Source organism: Sparus aurata, chromosome 15 (assembly GCF_900880675.1).
Source record: "Sparus aurata chromosome 15, fSpaAur1.1, whole genome shotgun sequence".
In the NCBI taxonomy this organism is placed as follows: domain Eukaryota; kingdom Metazoa; phylum Chordata; class Actinopteri; order Spariformes; family Sparidae; genus Sparus; species Sparus aurata.
Genome location: NC_044201.1, coordinates 4,246,521 through 4,265,988, shown reverse-complemented (window position 1 = coordinate 4,265,988; position 19,468 = coordinate 4,246,521). Strand labels below are relative to the sequence as shown.

At 40.3% G+C, this 19,468-nt stretch overlaps 1 protein-coding gene across 1 annotated transcript; it reads left to right on the top strand.

The window, feature by feature from the left end:
• Positions 1-382: 382 nt before the first annotated feature.
• ctu2 (cytosolic thiouridylase subunit 2 homolog (S. pombe)) lies at positions 383-18,949 on the top strand. Its single transcript, XM_030441877.1, has 16 exons — positions 383-787; positions 5,104-5,178; positions 5,637-5,715; positions 5,887-5,946; positions 8,444-8,504; positions 8,612-8,721; positions 13,133-13,374; positions 13,605-13,740; positions 14,001-14,132; positions 15,297-15,388; positions 15,612-15,709; positions 15,909-15,992; positions 16,298-16,406; positions 17,256-17,322; positions 17,525-17,583; positions 18,360-18,949. Exons 1-16 carry the CDS (start codon positions 732-734, stop codon positions 18,418-18,420), a joined length of 1,521 nt encoding a protein of 506 aa, XP_030297737.1. The 5' UTR covers positions 383-731; the 3' UTR covers positions 18,421-18,949.
• The last annotated feature ends 519 nt before the right edge of the window (positions 18,950-19,468 follow it).

Here is a 19,468-nt window from a genome sequence, read left to right as displayed (position 1 = left end):
ATTCACATTAAAAGGATTACTGAGTATGGGTGAGAGAGCACAGGTCCGGATACTGTTAGCTTTCTTAAGGGGTACAGGGATTTTTCATAGGATATGATGATGGGTAAGCAGGAATAGGGTGTTAAAGTGACTGACTTGGATGTAGTTCAGGGCGTGTGTGTGTGTGTGTGTGTTCGTTTTTTTTTTTGGGGGGGGGGGGTTTCCGCTTCATTTGTTTGGGGGGTTTGTTTTGTTCTTGTTTTGTTTTGTTTAGTTTTGGCTTTGAAGGGAATTAGATTGTACGCCTAAATCTATTGTTTGATCCACACTCCGGAGCAGAAGGTGGCGGTAATGCACCATTAAGCTGGATGCCAACCGCCGTAAAACCAGAAGAAGAAGAAGAAGAATTACGTCATCAAAGAGCGCCATAACTTAGACTCATGATTTGGTTTGGCACACGGTACTGTCAGTACACACTTATAGTAAATTTATACCGGAATTTTAGCGTGAATTAGTAGCCTGTGATATTTTCAAGAAGCTGTATGTCAACGCTGCTTCAAATTCATTAGCGGGATCTGCTTGTTTGTGAAAACAACCCAGGAAAGCACAAGAGTTCAGTGTTCTGTAACGTTAAGTGCAAAGTCAGGAAGAAGTCTTGCTGAGAGCTGGTTTTCAGACGTGCGTTCTGGTAAACTAAAGCCAACGATTAGAGACAGCAGCAGACTGCCGCATTAGCTTGTGACATCTTCTCAATGTGCCAGGTGGATGAAGATTATCATGATCAATTTGAGCACGCGGACCCGCCCAGGTAGGTTATTCTAGCAGTGTGCCTCTCCTCGCGAGACCGCGGACCTGGTTTTAAGTATTAGCACGAAGCAGTGTGGAAAGTGCGTTTTTAATTAACCGCCATATTTACTTGTTTTTGGGATCATATTATCACCTTCACAAACGGTTAAAAGTCAGTGCAAAGAATATCCTTGAGTCGTATGTTATCATCAGTGCAACATTTTCCACTAACTTCCCATCAATAGGCAACAGCTCTGGGTGACATCCCTGCAGTCTTCTTGACATCTGACATTGTGTGTCACATTCTGTGACCAGTCCAATGCACAGCTGCTCTCACCTCATGCTGCAGCTTGAAACCTCACACCTGTCAGGGGGGTGGATTCTCGTGGGTAATGGACACTGATTTTAACAAATTTGTACTCAAATTCTGGGGGAAGTAATTATTTTCTGTGTACAGAAAAAGTTTTAAAACTTTGACATAGATGTGTGAAAAATAGGTGCAAGAACAAGTGTTTTGATTGATCGAAGTCAACCAGACTAGCTGTCATCATGGCTTTGTTACTAACAATTTGATCAATAGTCCATTTTCACAACAGATATTTGGCTTACTAAAGCGGAAAAAGCACAGGTGGATAATGATGATGATGATGATGATGATAATAATATTATTAATATTATTAATAATAATAATGATAATAATAATAATAATAATAATAATAATGATAATGCCAATAATGGCCACACTCCATTTAAGTGAGCCAGTTCCTCTGCTCAGGTATTGTACATTCTCACTCACTGACAGGGCTTAGGTTGACACTTAGTGGAAAAGAGGACATTTTTTTACAATTTCATATACACCTGTGCTTTATCTGCTTTAAAGGGTCAAAATGCTGTTGCTGTTAAATGGGATATTACTCATCTTTTTGGTGAGTTTGCCTCACCTAAAGGTCAGGATATTCCTCTCTGTCTTGGAGAAAAGCCCCGTGTCAAACTCTATATTCTCATTCACATTTGATCACATATTGCATAATCTTAAATAGATATTGCCATATTGTAGGCAACTGGACAATTACTAGATTCCCCGCCGGGAAATCGCAAGAGTGGGCTGTGCGCTTTGCCCCGTGAAGAAAAAGCAAACATGGCATCAGCAAAGTTTCCTCACCATCAAGCGGGAAAGGCCTTAAGGAACTAAAAGTTAAAAAAGGCACAGTTTTGCAAATCCTCTTACCGATTTACATTGGAGTGAATGGAGCAGTTGAGAGCTACTCTTGTCGGTTAGAGGCAGATCAATCCAAAACCATAAATCCTACCGATAAAGTAGACACATTGGGAGAAAGAAGACAAGTGTGGCTACAACTCTGGAAAGTATCACTGTTTTTGAGCCTAATTTGTGGCCAGGATCGTCACGGAAAGAGTAAATCTCGGAGCGAATTTTTGAATCTCGCTCACTCTGTCAGTTGGCCCTCTCCACTCTGCTGCACGAACATTCCGCCATACACAGTCATTGAAAACCCTGAATTTTTCCAAAATCACTCACCGTCATTCAAGGATCACAGTTCAAAAACTACACATCATAGGAAAAAGGTTCAAATACAACGTAAATACTCAGGACTTGTGCCTACATTTTAAAGCTGAAATGGTGTTTCTACGTGAACGTATGCCAGAGCAGGAGATGTTTGAAAAACGTTGCAGATTTGCGACTTTTTTGACATCCCCCCATTCATTCCTTATGGGAAATTTTATCGCAGTTTTCGCGACTTATGTCGCGAAAAATTAACATTTCGTAAAGCTGAATAATAGCAACCCGAGTCCGATCGAGCTGCACATTGAATGAACAAAAAATAATCATTAAATGTAGTTTAAATGTTGGGAAATATACTGTGTGTGCGTTTGTGTGCATGTGAGTGCACGCTTTAAGCATTGCTGTGTGTGTGTGTGTGTGTGTACATGTCTCTCTGTCTGTCTGTCTGTCTCATGTGTGTCTCCTGTCTGTCTGTCTGTCTGTCCGATGTGTGTCTCCTGTCTGTCTGTCTGTCTGATGTATGTCTCCTGTCTGTCTGTCTGTCTGTCACTCTCTCTCTTTGCCCAGCTGATTTCGGTTGCTAGGTGACAGTTGGCAGGGGCCGTAGCAACGGACTGTAAGGGAGTCAGTTGGCCCTCTCCACTCTGCTGCACGAACATTCCCCCTTACACAATCATTGAAAACCCAGAATTTCTCCAAAATCACTCACCATCGTTCAAGGATCACAGTTCAAAAACTACACATCATAGGAAAAAAGTTCAAATACAACAAAACTACTCAAGACCTGTGCCTACATTTTAAAGCTGGAATGGTGTTTCTAGCTGAATGTCTGCCAGGGCAGGAGATGTTTGAAAAACATCGCAGATTTGCGACTTTTTTGAACTCATCCCATTCATTCCTTATGGGAAGTGTCTCGCAGCTGTTCGCGTCTTACGACGCGAAAGATTAGTATTCTAGAAAACTGAATTATTGCATACAGAGTCCGATCACCCGCACATTGAATGAGTGAAAAAATGATCGTTTAATGTAGTTTAAATGTTGGGAAATATACTGTGTGTGTGCGTCTGTGTGCATGTGAGAGCACGCTTAAGCAGCTCTGTGTGTGTGTGTCTACATGTCGCTCTGTCTGTCTGTCCGTCTGATGTGTGTCTCCTGTCTGTCTGTCTGTCTGTCTGATGTGTGTCTCCTGTCTGTCTGTCTGTCTGATGTGTGTCTCCTGTCTGTCTGTCTGTCTGTCTGATGTGTGTCTCCTGTCTGTCTGTCTGTCACTCTCTCTCTTGGCCCAGCTGTTTTTGGTTGCTAGGTGACCGTTGGCAAGGGCCGTAGCAACGGACTGTGAGGGAGCTGATTTGAGAGCAATTTCTGCCTCACATCTAGGACGTCAAACTAGTGCTATTTGGTCAAAATCATACATGATATCGACAATTTTTTTTCACGATCGAGCCAGAAAGGCCTTAAAGAACACACTCACTAAGTTTTGTGGTCCTAGCTTCAGAAATGTGGAAATGGCAGCGAGTTAAAAAAGGGTGCATTTTTGGAAATCCTTCTCCCGATTTACATTGGAGTAAATGGAGCATTTCAGAGCAACTCTTGTCGGTTAGCGGTCGATAATTCAAAAACCGTGAATCCTACCGATAAAGTAGACACATTGGGAGAAAGAAGACAAGTGTGGCTACAACTCTGGGAAATATCACTGTTTTTGAGCCTAATTTGCGGTCAGGATCGTCACGGAAAGAGAAAATTTCGGAGCAAATTTTTGAGTCTCTCTCACTCTGTCAGTTGGCCCTCTCCCCTCTGCTGCACGAACATTCCGCCATACACAATCATTGAAAACCCTGAATTTTTCCAAAATCACTCACCGCCATTCAAGGATCACAGTTCAAAAACTACATAACATAGGAAAAAAGTTCAAATACAACTTAAATACTCAGGACTTGTGCCTACATTTTAAAGTTGGAATGGTGTTTCCACGTGAACGTATGCCCGAGCAGGAGATGTTTGAAAAATGTTGCAGATTTGCGACTTTTTTGACCTCGTCCCATTCATTCCTTATGGGAAATTTGTTGCAGTTTTTCGCGACTTACGTCGCGAAAAATGTATATTCTGGTGAGAAAAATAATAGCACACCCCATGCAATCAAGCCGCACGTTTTGATATATTTTTTGTTTGTGTGCGCTCAACGGTGCGGGGCGAGTTAGCGACAGAATAAATAATAAAAAGAGGCGCGAGCAATAATAATAGTATGGACATCTATAGCTCTGCTATAGAGGTGTCCATAGTGGGCTGGCGAGCACAGCCCACTAAATAGCATATATTTACAACAGCCAATGAAGTTGATTAATTTAAACATTAAATATATTGTCTTTGTACTTCTGCCAATCATCATCATGTGAAAAAGCTAGTGTTGAAAAACATCCAAACCCTTGCTTTTAACAAATGATTAATATTTATTATAGTTATTAATTTACTATGATCTAATAATTGTCTAACAAACTAACCTGTAGAAAATCTGTGACATAGTATAATTCCAGTTCAGTAGTTCTTGTTTGTCTTGAAGCAAATAATAAAACTGACATCTGTGGGATTCTGTGTGCACTGGACCTAATAAGAACTTGAAGCTATTGCATCAATGTACTGAGGATGGCGATGAGAGGGTCAATATGGTCCCCGCTATGGCTGAACTTGGCAATGAATTCTTAATTAAAAAATATTTGCACTAATAACATTGTGTATTCAGACCTCTGCACTGTAGAAAACAGCTCATTAATGTGTCAAAACTTGTGTTTTTAAGATATATTTTGTTCCTACATTATTAGTGTGTCCAAGAAATGTGTCAAGTGCAAAGAGGCAACTGCAGCTGTGGTCATCAGAGCCAGAGATGTGTACTGCAGGTGAGACGTGACATTCAGCCCTATTTCACCAGAATAAACTGTACAACTGTAAGACAGTCTTATGTAGCCGATTGAGAATTTATGGTAATTGAACACAATGATTTTTGGAGGCTTTAAGCAGCCCAAGTCTCTGAACATCAAGCTTTTTCTAGACTGTTTTTCACCATTCACATTGAGACAATTCGTGCAGGCTTACTAAAGCTTCATTTTCAGTTTCTGTGTAAGGAATTTGTAAATAAAAGAAAAACAAAACAAGGATTCTGACCTAATGGGCTGGTTGGACAAATGCATTGTATTTATAAAAAGATACATGGCCAGTCTTTGGTTATTTCCCCCATAAGAAATTTGCAAAAATAGAACAATTTAATAAATTAAGCAATAAAATAATCTATGAGATTGTGTTGACATGGTTTTTAGAACATGGTTTTATTGACCAAAATAATCTCTGTCTCTGTTAGGGGCTGTTTCAAGGAATACTTCATTCATAAGTTCAGAGCCATGTTGGGCAAAAACAGGATTATTTTCCCTGGAGAAAAGGTGAGCTCTGTGTTGTATCGAGTAACTGTTCATTCCTGACATTGGAAAATGTACTAAACTGCTATGTATTTCATTTTTTTATTTTTGTTTATACAGAAGAATTTTCATTAACTAAAAAGGTGTGATCTATTTAACCTAATCTAAAACAGTGCGTGTCTTGTCTCGTTGCAGGTGCTGCTGGCTGTATCCGGAGGTCCGTCTTCCTGCTCAATGCTCAGTCAAGTCCAAGAGGTTTGCCTGTTTGTCTCTCACTCCACCTGTCATCACCATGAAAGCTTCTTTTATAGAGTGCAACAACATAGAAACCACAATAATCTGTGTGTCTATGGTAGATTTTTGTCTCTGGTGCTGCATGCTTTCACTGGACATGCTTCTTGTTAAATGAAAGCTTCGTCCATGCCAAAATATGTCTTATGCTGACAAAGAGGGGCCACTTGTATAATTCCAACCAAGACTGTAATTTTGCTCTGCTTGCTGTAGTACCCCTCATGACCTTTCCTCTAGCATCAGAGCAGCAAAAGCACCAGTTTGTTGTTTGTTCTGTCAAATACTCTCTTATTAGGGGGCCAAGCCCGAGGGGCCAATGCTTGTCATACGCGTTTCCTAGGACCAACGGTGCTAGGAACCCTATTGTAATTGTAAAGATTTTTAGGGGGCCAAGCCCGAGGGGCCAAGGGAACACGTATGCAAGCATACGTGTTTCCTAGGACCAGCTGTGCTAGGAACCCTATTGTAATTGTAAAAAATTTTATTTAAATTTTTTCTCTCCGGCTAAAAGTGGTGCTGCAGGCTAAACCGCGCAAGGGAGGGCAGTGCAATTTGGAGGGTTGTTCCAGACTCCTGCGAATATCTTGGACACAAAAAAATACATATGTCCGCCTGCAGGGGGCACTATAACCTAGGCCAACATGTTTTTGCCTATAACTCCCACACCGTATGTCGCAAATTCAAAAACCTTGTATCCCCAGATTCCTTGAATGGAGCTGAATCACTTTGCGATTGGCCATGCCCGCTTGCGCCTAGAAAGTTTTTTCGCAAAATCGCAAAAACTGAAAAACCTACTTTTTCGAACTCCTCCTTGGGAATTCGTCCGATCTGCGTGAAACTTGGCACGCACACTCTTCAGCTGGACCTGATCTAAAGTTATCAAAAGAATTTTGCTCGGTCAAAAAATTTGCAAATTATTAACGAACACATTTCTGTAGCTAGCTATAAAAATGTAAACTGTTTGATTTCTCAGTCAAACTAAATGCTATTGACACCAAATTTTAGATCCTTGCTTTCCATGAGACTGGGAAGAGATGAGCCGAATTTGGCGAAGTTTGGCCACTAGGGGGCGCTAAAAATATGGGAAGTTTATATCTCTTGAACGGCTACACTGATTTTTACGAAATTTGGTCGGTATGATGTAGGGCCAATCCTGACGCCATATCTTCAAGGTGGTCATGACTGGTCCATGTGGGCGTGGCTTATTACAAGATAAAAAACAAACATTAATTTCAGCCAAACTATTATGCTGAGAGCTTTGAAATTTATATGGTACAGATAGAATAGGACACAGTTCTTCCATACCATAAATTACACATGTACTCCACTAGGTGGCGCTATAATGGATGCAATCGCGTTTTTGCCTGTAACTTCCACATTTTAAATAATACATTCGCGAACCTTATATCCATATGTTCCCTGAATACAGCTGGGTTTTCTGACATAGGACACGCCCACTTCTGCTGCACATTTCGTTTGCTAAAGCGCCACATATGCAAAACCTACTTTTTCGAACTCCTCCTTGGGATTTTGTCCCATCTGCGTGAAACTTGGCACATACGCTCCTCAGCTGGACCTGATCTAAAGTTATCAAAAGAATTTTGCTCGGTCAAAAAATGCGTAAATTATTAACCAACAACTGTAGCTGTAACTGTAGCTAGCTATAAAAATGTAAACTGTTTGATATCTCGGTCAAACTAAATGCTATTAACACCACATTTGAGAACCTTGGTTGCCATGACACTGGGAAGGGATGAGCCGAATTTGGCGAATTTTTGCCTCTCGGGGCGCTAAAAACATGGGAAGTTTATATCTCTTGAATGGCTACACCGATTGTTACCAAATTTGGTCGGTATGATGTAGGGCCAATCCTGAGGCCATATCTTGAAGGTGGTTATTACTGGTCAATGTGGGCGTGGCTTAGTACAACAAATCCAAATTGGCACACATTCACCCTTTTGCACTTCCAGTGTACTTCTCATAAAAGCGAATACCAAGGCTCAGACGTTGGCCTGTGTCTTCACTTTTGCCCTGAGCCCGTCATCCTTTGGGCCAACTTCCGTGGGCTCTGCAGTGCGCGGTGTCCGAATCACGCGGAGGGGCTTGGCCCCCGTTCATAACTGCTTACAGTTCTAGTTTTGGGTTGAAATTAACCTTTTCTACCTAAACCGTAAACCTCTAGGGTCCACTAGACAGGGATTTTCCAATAAATATTCTGTCAGAGATTTCTTTGTCTTGAAATTTTTATTTAGTTTTCAGATACCTGGTCAATGTCAGCATATAACACTAGAGCTAGTGGATGTATTTGGATAAATGGAAGATTTTCATAATGAACCAATCCACAAAAGCAATTCCAGTGTATATTCTGTATTAACCCGTAGATACAAAATAACCTTGTTTTCTTGATTTCCCTGTCTTGTTTTGATATTATTATGCAACTAAAAATATTTCTTTCTGACAGGGTTTGAGTCAGAATGCTCACAAGAAGTTGAGATTCTTACCTGGCATCATCTACATTGATGGTAAATTAAGTCAAGAGTACCACACTTTAATGAGAGTATGTACATGTATGTCTAGTGGAATTTTGTCAAAACAATTTTACACTGAGTCTGTGTGTCCCTATTCCAAGAGGGTGGTGCTGTAGGTCAATCTGTGAAGGACAGACTGAGGATGGTGGCTGAGCTACAGGCTGTGTTTAAAGCAACTGGTTTCCCCTTCCACATCGTGCCTCTGGAACAGGTCAGTGAGGATACAGGATGGGTCTGCTAAACCGCCGTAGTCTCTGATACAACTTTGCAGGATGTTCACTAAATTCAGGTTGAGTTTAAAGCCCCTTAAAACATGCACTTTCCTACCCTAAATTTTAACATGTCAGTGTCTTAATAAGTTTATTAGGGCCCGAGCAGGGAACCTGCAAGGTCCCTATTGTTTTTCAAATGATAATTAGGGCCCGAGCAGGTAGACCTGCGAGGTCCCTATTGTAATTGGAAGGAAATAAATTTTCTTCTCCAAGTTTGAATGGAGTTTTGGATGCCTGAACATACCCAAAAACTCACCAAATTTGGAATATACGCCACATCTGGCGAAAATTACGATCCTGCGTTGTCACTGGGCGTGGTCATGACCTGCGCCCCCTAATGTTCTTCCCTGCCTACCACATGCGCGTAGACAAACGAAATTCGGTACGCAGATTCCTCATGACCAGACGCACAAAAAAGTCTGGGGGGCCCATACTGTCACTCCAACAGGAAGTCAGCCATTTTGATGTGTGGTGGCATTTTTCCCAAATTCATGCCTACTTTGAAATATCTTGTCCTAGAGCTTAAACAATACAGTCTTCTCATTATCATCCTCTGACCTTGAAGATGAAAAGTTATGGAAATCTTTATCCTACGTCATACCTGCTGGCCGCAGTGGAGCGGTCAATTCAAATCCTTCGCCGTAAAGCATCATGTCCTCGTAACTTCTTCATACAATTTCCTATCTTGGCCAAATCTCTCAGGAATGCAGAGGGAGTTGCCCTGAACAGATCTGTGTTGTCATGGGGCGTGGCCATGACCTGCAGGCTCTGTAGCGCCCCCTATTGTTCAGCCCCGCCTCCCACAAGTGCGTAGAAGAAAGAAATTCAATGCGCAGATTCCTCATGACCAGACGCACAAAAAACCTTCTTGGACCGATACCGTCACTCCAACAGGAAGTCAGCCATTTTGATGTGTGGCGGCATTTTTGTCCAAATCATGCCTACTTTGAAAATGATCTTGTCCTAGAGCTTAAACACCACAGTCTTCACATTAACTCAATTATCATCTTCATGCCTTGAAGAACAAAAGTTATGGAAATCATTCAGCTGCGACATACTTTAGTGGGCGGGGCGGTGGAAACCATTTTTTCCCCTTGCGGTCAAACATCAAGGCTTTATAACTTTGACATACAATTTCCTATCCACACCAACCTGCTCATAAGTGTAGAGGCTGTCTCACCGAATAAATCTCAGCATCAATACTAAGTCGGCCATTTTGCTTTTGGCCGCCATTTTGAAATATTGCCAATCTTCGTACTTAAATTATCTCCTACAGATGTAACACCACCGACTTCACAGTCACTCAGTATGATCCTCTGACCTTGAAGATGAAAAGTTATGGAAATCTTTATCCTACGTTATACCTGCTGGCCGTGGTGGTGCCCGCCATAAAAATCCTTCGTCATGAAGCATTGAGTCCTAATAACTTCTTCATACCATTTCCTATCTCGGCCAAATCTCTCAGGAATCTAGAGGGAGTCGCCATGAATAGATCTGTGCATCAATACTGTGTCATATCCATAGCGCCACCCACTGGACACAGGAAGTCAGACAAACATCATCCGATTGACGTTCACTGCTTGTTTTCTCCCCGTCATGACATGCTTGTAACAGGTGAGCACGCAGTCCGACAACGCAGCCCGTTCATCACTGCTTGCAGTTTTAATTTGTTTTTATTATTATTTTTCTTTGCTAATGGTTTTCACATTTTTCACTGCCTTAACATACCCCAAAACTCACCAAACTTGGACTATAAGTCACACCTGGCGAAAAATTTTATAATCGTTATAATCGTTTATGTCGTTCTGAATTTCCACCACTAGGTGGCGCTGTTAGTGAAGAAAGTGCGTTTTGGCTAATAGCTCCCATATACTTTGTCGCACATTCAAAAACCTTATATCCCAGTCCTTCCAGAAAAACACAGAGTTTTTTTTGTGATTGTTCACAAAATCCTTGATTATGCGGCACATTTTCTTAAAAAAATGCGATGGAATATGCAGGATATTTATGCAATTTTATGCGATAAAATTGCGGGAACTTGCAAAAATTGCGGTTTGATGATAAAAAGAGGAAAAAAAAGTGATTCCCCCAACACCCTGTTCTCACTAGGCTACTACCATAATGTAAAGAGTCATTTCTTATTACTTCCTATGATAAGCAGCATACTACATCACAGAAAGTGCTGGGAATATTTAAGTTCTTTTTTTATTTCAGACCTTAATAAATACATGGCTCAAACTTACAAAACATTGATGAGTCAAACAAGTTCTGTAGCTTTACAAAAGGAATATGCTACAACTTCTGTAAAAATGAGTAAAGAAAATATAAAAAAATTAAATGTGTGTTTCCTGTTTTACAGAGCTAGCTATACAAAACAGACATCTTCTGTTAAAATAAGTGCTTCCAATGCACAAAGTGCAAACTCTTACTGTACCATATATTTACATACAACTAATATACTTACAACTGTAAGGTTTTTGAAACTAGTATGATTTTTTTTGTTGGCAAATGAGAATGATTTGCGGGCTTCATCAAGGCTTCATCGCGGGGTTTGCAGCTTTTTGATGACTAGTGCCGTGCCCGTAAGAAAAATGTATTCCTATAGAAAAGTGGGAGGTTAAGCAGCTTTTTCATGGATGGCCAAATGAGGCTGTGTTTGAAGGTGGGACGTCAGGGATATTTAGGTTTGTTGTGAAATCCGATATTCCGGGGTATAATTGGCCGTTTCTGACTATTCTTGATTTTGTCATTATATTTTCCCTTAAAAACTATTTACTTGGTGTTTTTTTACTGTGAAAACCACAAATATGTTTAACAAACCATTTTTTATTACTTATAATGCAAATATAAATTGTTGTTTGCTAAATATGGGCATACATCTTAAAAATTTACAAAGTTACATGTAACTGGTTTTGGACGTGCTGGTGAGTCCGGTCCGTCGCCTCGATCGGGAGGTGGGCCGTGTAGCTAGCGGCTAGCAGCTAGCTACACACGAACATCCACAGATTCTGATTCCACTTTGTTGTCTGCGCGTCTCCGGATCTCCTCAGACCCGAACAGACTTGGTCCGGACTCTTTTAGTCTCATTAATACACAACAGTCTAGTTTAGATGCAACGAACAGAACGGGACCGAACCGCCGGCAAAATCCCGGTCCAGCTCGCGCCGCAGCAGGTATAAATCTGCTTGTTTCTTAAGTTGGGGGGGTTGCGGTGGGCTCTGCAGTGATTGGCTCTGGTGCGCACATGGCTAAGGTGTGCAGTGATTGGCTCTGGTGTGCACGTGACTGTGGTGGCTCCAGTGGACAATGCCCGTGGAATTTGTAAAACATTTATGAAATAATTTATTAACGGTATCATTGCAGTCCAAACAAATGCGAAGTCGCACACCCTTGAACCACGCAGCAGCCATGTTGAAACTCTCAGGTCAGTCTGATCCTGATCCGCAGAGATATTTGAGGAATACACACACACACACACACACACACACACACACACACAGACAGAGATTCCGTGCTTTTATAGAGATGTTCACGTCGCATAATGACGTCACTTCATAACGTCACTTCATAACGTCACTTCATAATGTCACTTCATAACGTTCCCATGGCAACAGGGAAAATGGCTGCTCTTGTGTGAAGCAAACGCAACATTTTTCAACTTTCTGCTGAGATATATGTGACTTTTTTTGCAACGAAAATGCGGGGATTATGAAATCATGCAACCCCCGCATATTTTGCGCGGAAATCGGCATTTATGCAGTGAAAGTGCGGCGTATTTGAAAAAATGTGGCCCCCGCATAAATATGCGGACTTTGGCTGATTATGCACTGAATTATGCGATCGCATAATCGCGTTTTTCTGGAGGGACTGATATCCACGCAGTCAGTGAATTGTGCTGAATCTCGTGGTATAGGCCACGCCCATTTAGGGGGAGCATATAGATGTTGAATAGATGTTGAGAGTAGACCCTTGAGGAACTACACATGTTTATTTTTGTTTGCTCAGAATAATGATTACCAGGTGACACAAATGAATCCTTACCTTATGATTTGAACCAATTGAATACAGTACCAGAAGGTACCCCCACCACCTTTTCTAGTATGTTGATCAGTATTATATGGTAATATAATAATATTTTCTGTCTGTTTTTTTTTCCTCTGTTTCTTTTTAAACATGTATTGTAGGGTGTTCCTCGAGCGCCCAGAGAGGCGCCTTTTAAACAAAATGTTTAATCATTATTATTATTATTATTAATATTAAATCCCCAAGTGACTTTTCTGTAGAAATCATAACAAAACATTTTATAACCGTGACATGTATCATTGAATGGGTCCCCCATCCTCCTCTCAGGTTTTAGACCTTCCCAGTTCAGTTGTGATGAAAGCCCCCTCACCTTCAGAGCAACCAGCCAGTGCCTATAAAGCAGCTGTGGATAACTTCATCCAGAATGACAGCAGTAGCTGTTTGACACCACAGGAACAGGAGGAAACATCACTGCCTGATGTTCAGGAATCGCACACACAGTTACTGCAGCAGCTGATTGGCTCTGCTAAGACCCTGACGGCGAAAGAAGACCTGCTGAACACATTAAGGTCCGTTTGAAGGGTGCATGCGCTCAATCTCATTGCTCCTACAGTACCTGACTGTACCTGTACCAGTACCTGACTTCTGGTTGAACTAAATCTAAATACAGAAACAATCTTCATCTGGCATAAAGCACCACTCTAGTCTCGATTATTTCGACAAATTATTAAGTACAGTCTTTATTTTCAGATTGGCTAATTGTCAAACTAACTTAGCCCACTTTGTGTTCTCTATTAAGACAGCATCTGCTGGTGCACACAGCTCGAACTGAAGGCTACAGTAAGCTGATGCTGGGAGACAACTGCACCAGAGTGGCTGTGAAACTCCTCACCAGTATATCACTGGGCAGAGGGGCACAGCTGGCTCAGGACACGGTGAGTATATGTACAGATAAACAGAGAGAAGAAGAAGAACACTGCATTTCTTGTAAAGAATAGTATATCACATGTGTGAGGAGAAACTGTTTATCTATCTAACTATCTATCTAAACATTATGACAACTAACAGGTGAAGTGGACAACACCGATGATCTCTTCATCATGGCACCTGTTAGTGGGTGGGATATATTAGGCAGCAAGTGAAAATGTTGTCCTCAAATATACATGTATATATTGGTTTGTGTTTGTGTTAACAGGGTTTTTCAGACTTCAGATATGATGATGTCATATTTGTGAGGCCAATGAGGGACTACTCGGCTAAAGAAATAGCCTATTACAACCATATGTTCAAAGTGCCATCTGTTTTCATACCAAACCTGGACACTAAGGTAAGATCAACCAATATCAGTAATACAGTAAAATAGCAGTACAAGTAAACAACTGTATTGTAATTCCATAAACTTGAAACACATATACAGTAGGGCTGCACGATTATGGCCAAAATGATAATCACGATTATTTTGATCAATATTGAAATCACGATTATTCATTATGTTAATGTTTGTGTTTTATTGCACTTTCTTTTTTAAACAAACCGTTTGTGAACAAGGCTTCAATTTGAAACTTAAAATAATAATAAATCATAAATAATAAAATAAAATGTACCCAAGACAAAGGGCAAAAAATAAATATGCCATTGCAGTGTGCAATCATAAAGTGCAAACAAATGATAAGAAATGATAAGAAACAAATGATAAGAAAACGTACTTCTTGTCCAGTATTTTGACCATGCTCACAGTATTTATTGGACACATGACTTTGGCCAGATAAACGTTATGCATCCGTTATTTCAGCATGTCTTTGAGAGGTGGATGGATACGGTGTCGCCCGGTGCAGGGTTGCTGTTATGATTGTTTGGGTTGGCGCTGGACAAGGGCGGGGATTCAGTGGACCAACATTAGCTTTGGCCTTCATGCATTCATCATATTTGGGTTTGTGGTGTTTTTTTAGGTGGTTGAAGAAGTTAGTTGCGTTGCCCTGTGGCGCAGACACAACTCTGTGGCACTCTTTGCATACAACTTCCTTTTGGTCAACATCACTTGCCCTGAATCCAAAAAAACTCCACACAATAGATGTCGATCCCTTACAAGGCACTAGCTCCTCACCTCCAGATGCTGCCGTACTGTCACTGTCTGCTTCCGACATTTGTCTCACTCTCACTCTCACACTGTTGAATATAATTTGAGGCTGCCGCTGCTGCAGGGTGCGCTCACTTGCTATTTAGGCAGCTTAATGAAGCCCTTACCTTTCGTTGCCTCCTGGTGGTTGGCTGACTATTGGGTTGAGAAAGTGCTTGATTTGATATGCAACAGAGCCCGCTTTTTAAATGTTAATATCGCGACGATCATCTTAATTTAATCGTGTCAGCCAAAATCGTGATCATGATTAAAATTCGATTAATTGTGCAGCCCTAATATACAGGATACACAGGATATACATCCTCAGACTATTGTGTTCAGGATGTTGTTGTATTGTTTTTGTCTGTCCCATAGAAAACAGACAAGGCCAGTATCCAGCATCTGACAGAGACTTTTGTCACTAAACTGCAGACAGACTTCCCCTCTACTGTCAGCACCATATACAGGTCAGTATGAAATAACTATACACATGTATTTCCTAGGAAGTAGTCACTGTGATGGGTTTGACACATAATCATTGGATAATGGAGGCTGGACATTTTGGAAACAGTATGTGTACTACAGCCTGCTTTTTCTAATAAGTAGCAAGATACAATCAAACTTTCTCAACCCACAAAAAAAGCTTTGAACGCCACACGGTCATTTAAAAACCAGCTATATGTCCTGTAGGACCAGCGAGAAGCTACAGACAGCATGTAAAAGCTCCTCCACAGCTGACCACTCTGACAGATGTCTGCTCTGCATGTGTGCCCTGGATACTGCTGTTGGTGAGTGCTGTATGGACAGGTACAGTAACTTTTAGCATCAATTCAGGAGCACCTTTTGAACACAGAAATAAGTTTATTTTATCCCCTGACAGCAACACGTAGGTGCCGCATGTTTCTTCTTTAACATAACAAGCTATTCGTAAAAAAGAGGATATGGTACACCCTTTGCAATGAAAACATGTTTACTGTTTTTTTTCAGAGGATGCGTCAGCCTTCAAAGCCACACTGATCTCAGAACAGCTCTCAGGAGCTACCACTACTGAGATCCCAAGACAAAACCCAAGTACAGTAAACTCTTAATGAATACCATTCACCTGCACTCATGCTTCCTATATTTCTTGTAACCAATTTGAAGCTTGGCTTGTCAGTAATGAAATGTCTTGTAATGAAACTTACTACTCAACTTGTGTTGAATTTAAATGCTGTGTTCTTTGTGGCACAGCAAACAAGTTTGTATGTGGCACTATAGTAGAAGCCTTTTCCTTTGAAATCACACAGTGTACTGTCTGCTGTATTTTACTTCTAAGTCCACAATTTAGTTCCTACACTAACTTCTTTGGCATTAATAAAAATCTGTTTCCGTTAAAGCTCCAGTCAACACAGAATCAACTGCTCCCACTGGACAGTGCTGTTCCTCTGAAACAGGAGAGGATTGTGGGAGAGCAGCAAGTGGTGGAGGCTCCTGTTCTTCTGCCAAGTAATTATTCCTTCATTTATTTTCTCTTAATTTAGGCTTCTAATGAGGGACTCGCACTGACTTTTATCATGTAAAGCGATGTCAGTCAAATTCCAAACACATTATTCTAAATAGGTTAACTGGTCAGGATGGTCTTTATTTGCACAGTTTTCTCCTTTTGGTCCATTAGTTGAGAAGTTACAGTACTCACCTTGGTGTTATTCTGTATTATTAGCAGAACAAGCAGTACGCGTATACAGTTGTGGTCAAAAGTTTACATGTACATGGCCATTTAAATAATATCATGGAAAAGTTCATTTTTTGTGTAATTCAAAAAAATTAACTTTCATATATTCTTGATTTATTAAGTATGAAGTGAAATATTTCAAGCTTGTTTTGTTTTAAATTTGATGATTGAAAAATCAAAAATCCTCAAAATATTAGAATGTTATGTAAACCATTCAGAAAAAGGATTTATAATACAGAAATGTTGACCTTCTAAAAAGCATGTTCATTTATGTACTTAACACTTGGTCAGGGCTCCTTTTGCACAAATTACTGCATCAGTGTGGCGTGGCATGGAGGTGATCTGCCTCAGGATTATTGTCAGTATGAACAGTGCAGGAGATGGGGGCATCTGGTAAAATCAATTTTACCAATATCATAGCTGTAGCACATTCTATGATGGTCTTTCTAAAAAGCAAAATATTGCTTCTGTTCTATTTGTTTCTACTATCCCTACATCATTTAATTGTTTTATTTGGTGTAACTCTAAACAGGGAGCTGCACCAATAGGAGGCCATTTTATGTCGGACCAAAAAGGAGCTTTCACCTTCTCATCACGGAATCTTCTATGTTGTTATTTAACAGGGCCCCAGAAACGACCGATCTGAAGAGCTTGTTGTGCTACAGCTGTCAGCTGACCATCAAAGACATGGTGAGTGAAAAACCCTGCAAAGGAACTCAAAAAAGAAAAAGGGTTTTTTGATTTTCAAATACAGTCTAAATGGAAGTGATGACCTTAAAATGTAGCTTTGTATTAAAAAAGAAAAAGAAAGCTTTGTCTATACAGAATGTTAGAAAGAAGAACAAAGATCATACATGAAGGCCTGTCCGTTTACTTTGTGTTTTCCTTCTAGTCATCTGTGGACCAACTCCCTCAGTACATTCTGTCAGAGGCTCACAGGAGGTTAATGAGGTAACGAGTATATTTGAAATTCATAGCATTATTATATATATTAAATTTACAAAAAATTATATTTACATTACATAACTGCTGATCAATTATAAATCATAAAATAGTGCTGTTCTAATGTTTGAATAGACCTGTTTTTTTAGAACTGATGTGATTTTTTTTGATTACGGTCCCCTGATGCCAAATTGAACAAGCTGTCATCTGGCATCTGGTATGCTAGAACTGAGTAGAAACCAACACCATTACAGACTTTTGATTATTAGAACAGCAATGTGCGAAAATTCGGCCCATTTAGTAAATGATTAACCAGTCATTTTAAAAACTGCTGCTTTAAAAGAGAACGTTGGCTGTTTTTATCCCATATCCCTGTTGATCGAGGTTACTGAGTGCTGTCGGTAGAAAAAATAATGTGAATTTTTTGCACAATATTGACCAGATATCAGGATGGCAGCTAAAGTTAACCTATGGGGGCAGACATCCTTAAGTTTCACTTTCAGTTATGTCTGCCCCCATAGGTTCGCTTTAGCTGCCGTTCTGATACTCGGTAAATACTGTGCCAAATGTTCTCATTATTTTTCTCTAATGACAGCACTCAGTAACCTCAATCAACAGGGATATGGGTTAAAAATGGCTGGCATTCTCCTTTAACATAAAATATCAATACAGTACAGAATCATTTCTTATTAACCATATAACTGCCTATACAAAATATATACACAACAATGGAAACTCCTCATAAATATTCAGATGTGACATTGTTTTTATCTTGTTTTCTGTAGGTCTCAGATGAGAGAGGTGATCAGTGGGTTCCTGTTGGATGATGGTGATGAAGCTGATTAGAAGGAGGAGAAGAAGTTTGATGAAACGGAAAAATTGTTTAATGTCCAACTCCAGCAGTCCACTCTGAAAAAATGCACATCAGTAATATACTGAAGAAAGTGGAGGGCTTTGAAATATAAACAAACATATTGCCATATTTCGATTTTTTTTTAAATATCAGCCATCCATTATTTCCATCCCATTTATCTGTGTCACGGGGGCTGGAGCCTATCCCGGCATGCAAGGAATGAGAGGCAGAATACAACATGGACCAGAACTCCACAGGTCAAGGTGGAAACTCAGTGCTAAAACAGTGCAGAGAGCAGCTTTATTGTGAGTGTGTACTGAAGAGACATGAAATATATCCAGGAAGTACAATTTGAGTGAAAGATCCATGTATTTGATTTATTTGATCCAAGATTTGTCTGAAGTACCTTCCTGTGCTGGCATCTCTAGATCATCAGAACTTGAAATCTCATATAGCATGTAAATCATCAGTTTGACAGATTTTGTTTTAGTTATTGCTGTTAGAATAAACTTTTGAATTGAAGCTGCTTTCAAGGCATTTATTTTTTCTCTGCTATTGACTGATTAATTCAGAGGAGCTTCATTTCTGCAGAGCTGTGTACCATACCATGTTTTAAAAAGACAGAAAAGTCATGGTTCTCTTTTAAGAGTAATTTTCATAGCACCCCTTCTAACAACCACAAAGCACTAACAAGCGCCAATCCAACATGTATTGAATGAATTTATTGCCTGGAAACAGCTCATTCTAGCTGATGGTGCTTGTTAGTTTCATTGAGTATCAGAAATAATCTCTTGGGACCAAGGGTGACCTGTAGCCATGAGTGGTAACTTAGCAGCACACCCAGCAGTGCTCCTGGAGCTGGTCTCACAGCCGGCTGCTTGGAAAACTTCAGGAAACTTTTATAGCTCATTTTATCAGTCATGTGTCATTAAATTGTACTATGTTGTGCTGTGTCCATATGTGTTTCAACCATCCATGTTATTTTCTATGCCACTAATGTTGCTGAGAACATGGATGAGTTATTCCACAGTAACAGCATGC

Coding starts and splice junctions, on each gene's coding strand:
- ctu2 (XM_030441877.1), top strand. CDS start 732: ATGTGCCAGGTGGATGAAGATTATCATGATCAATTTGAGCACGCGGAC. Junction 15,389..15,611: donor ACTGTCAGCACCATATACAG/GTCAGTATGAAA, acceptor TATGTCCTGTAG/GACCAGCGAGAAGCTACAGA. Junction 15,993..16,297: donor GATCCCAAGACAAAACCCAA/GTACAGTAAACT, acceptor TTTCCGTTAAAG/CTCCAGTCAACACAGAATCA.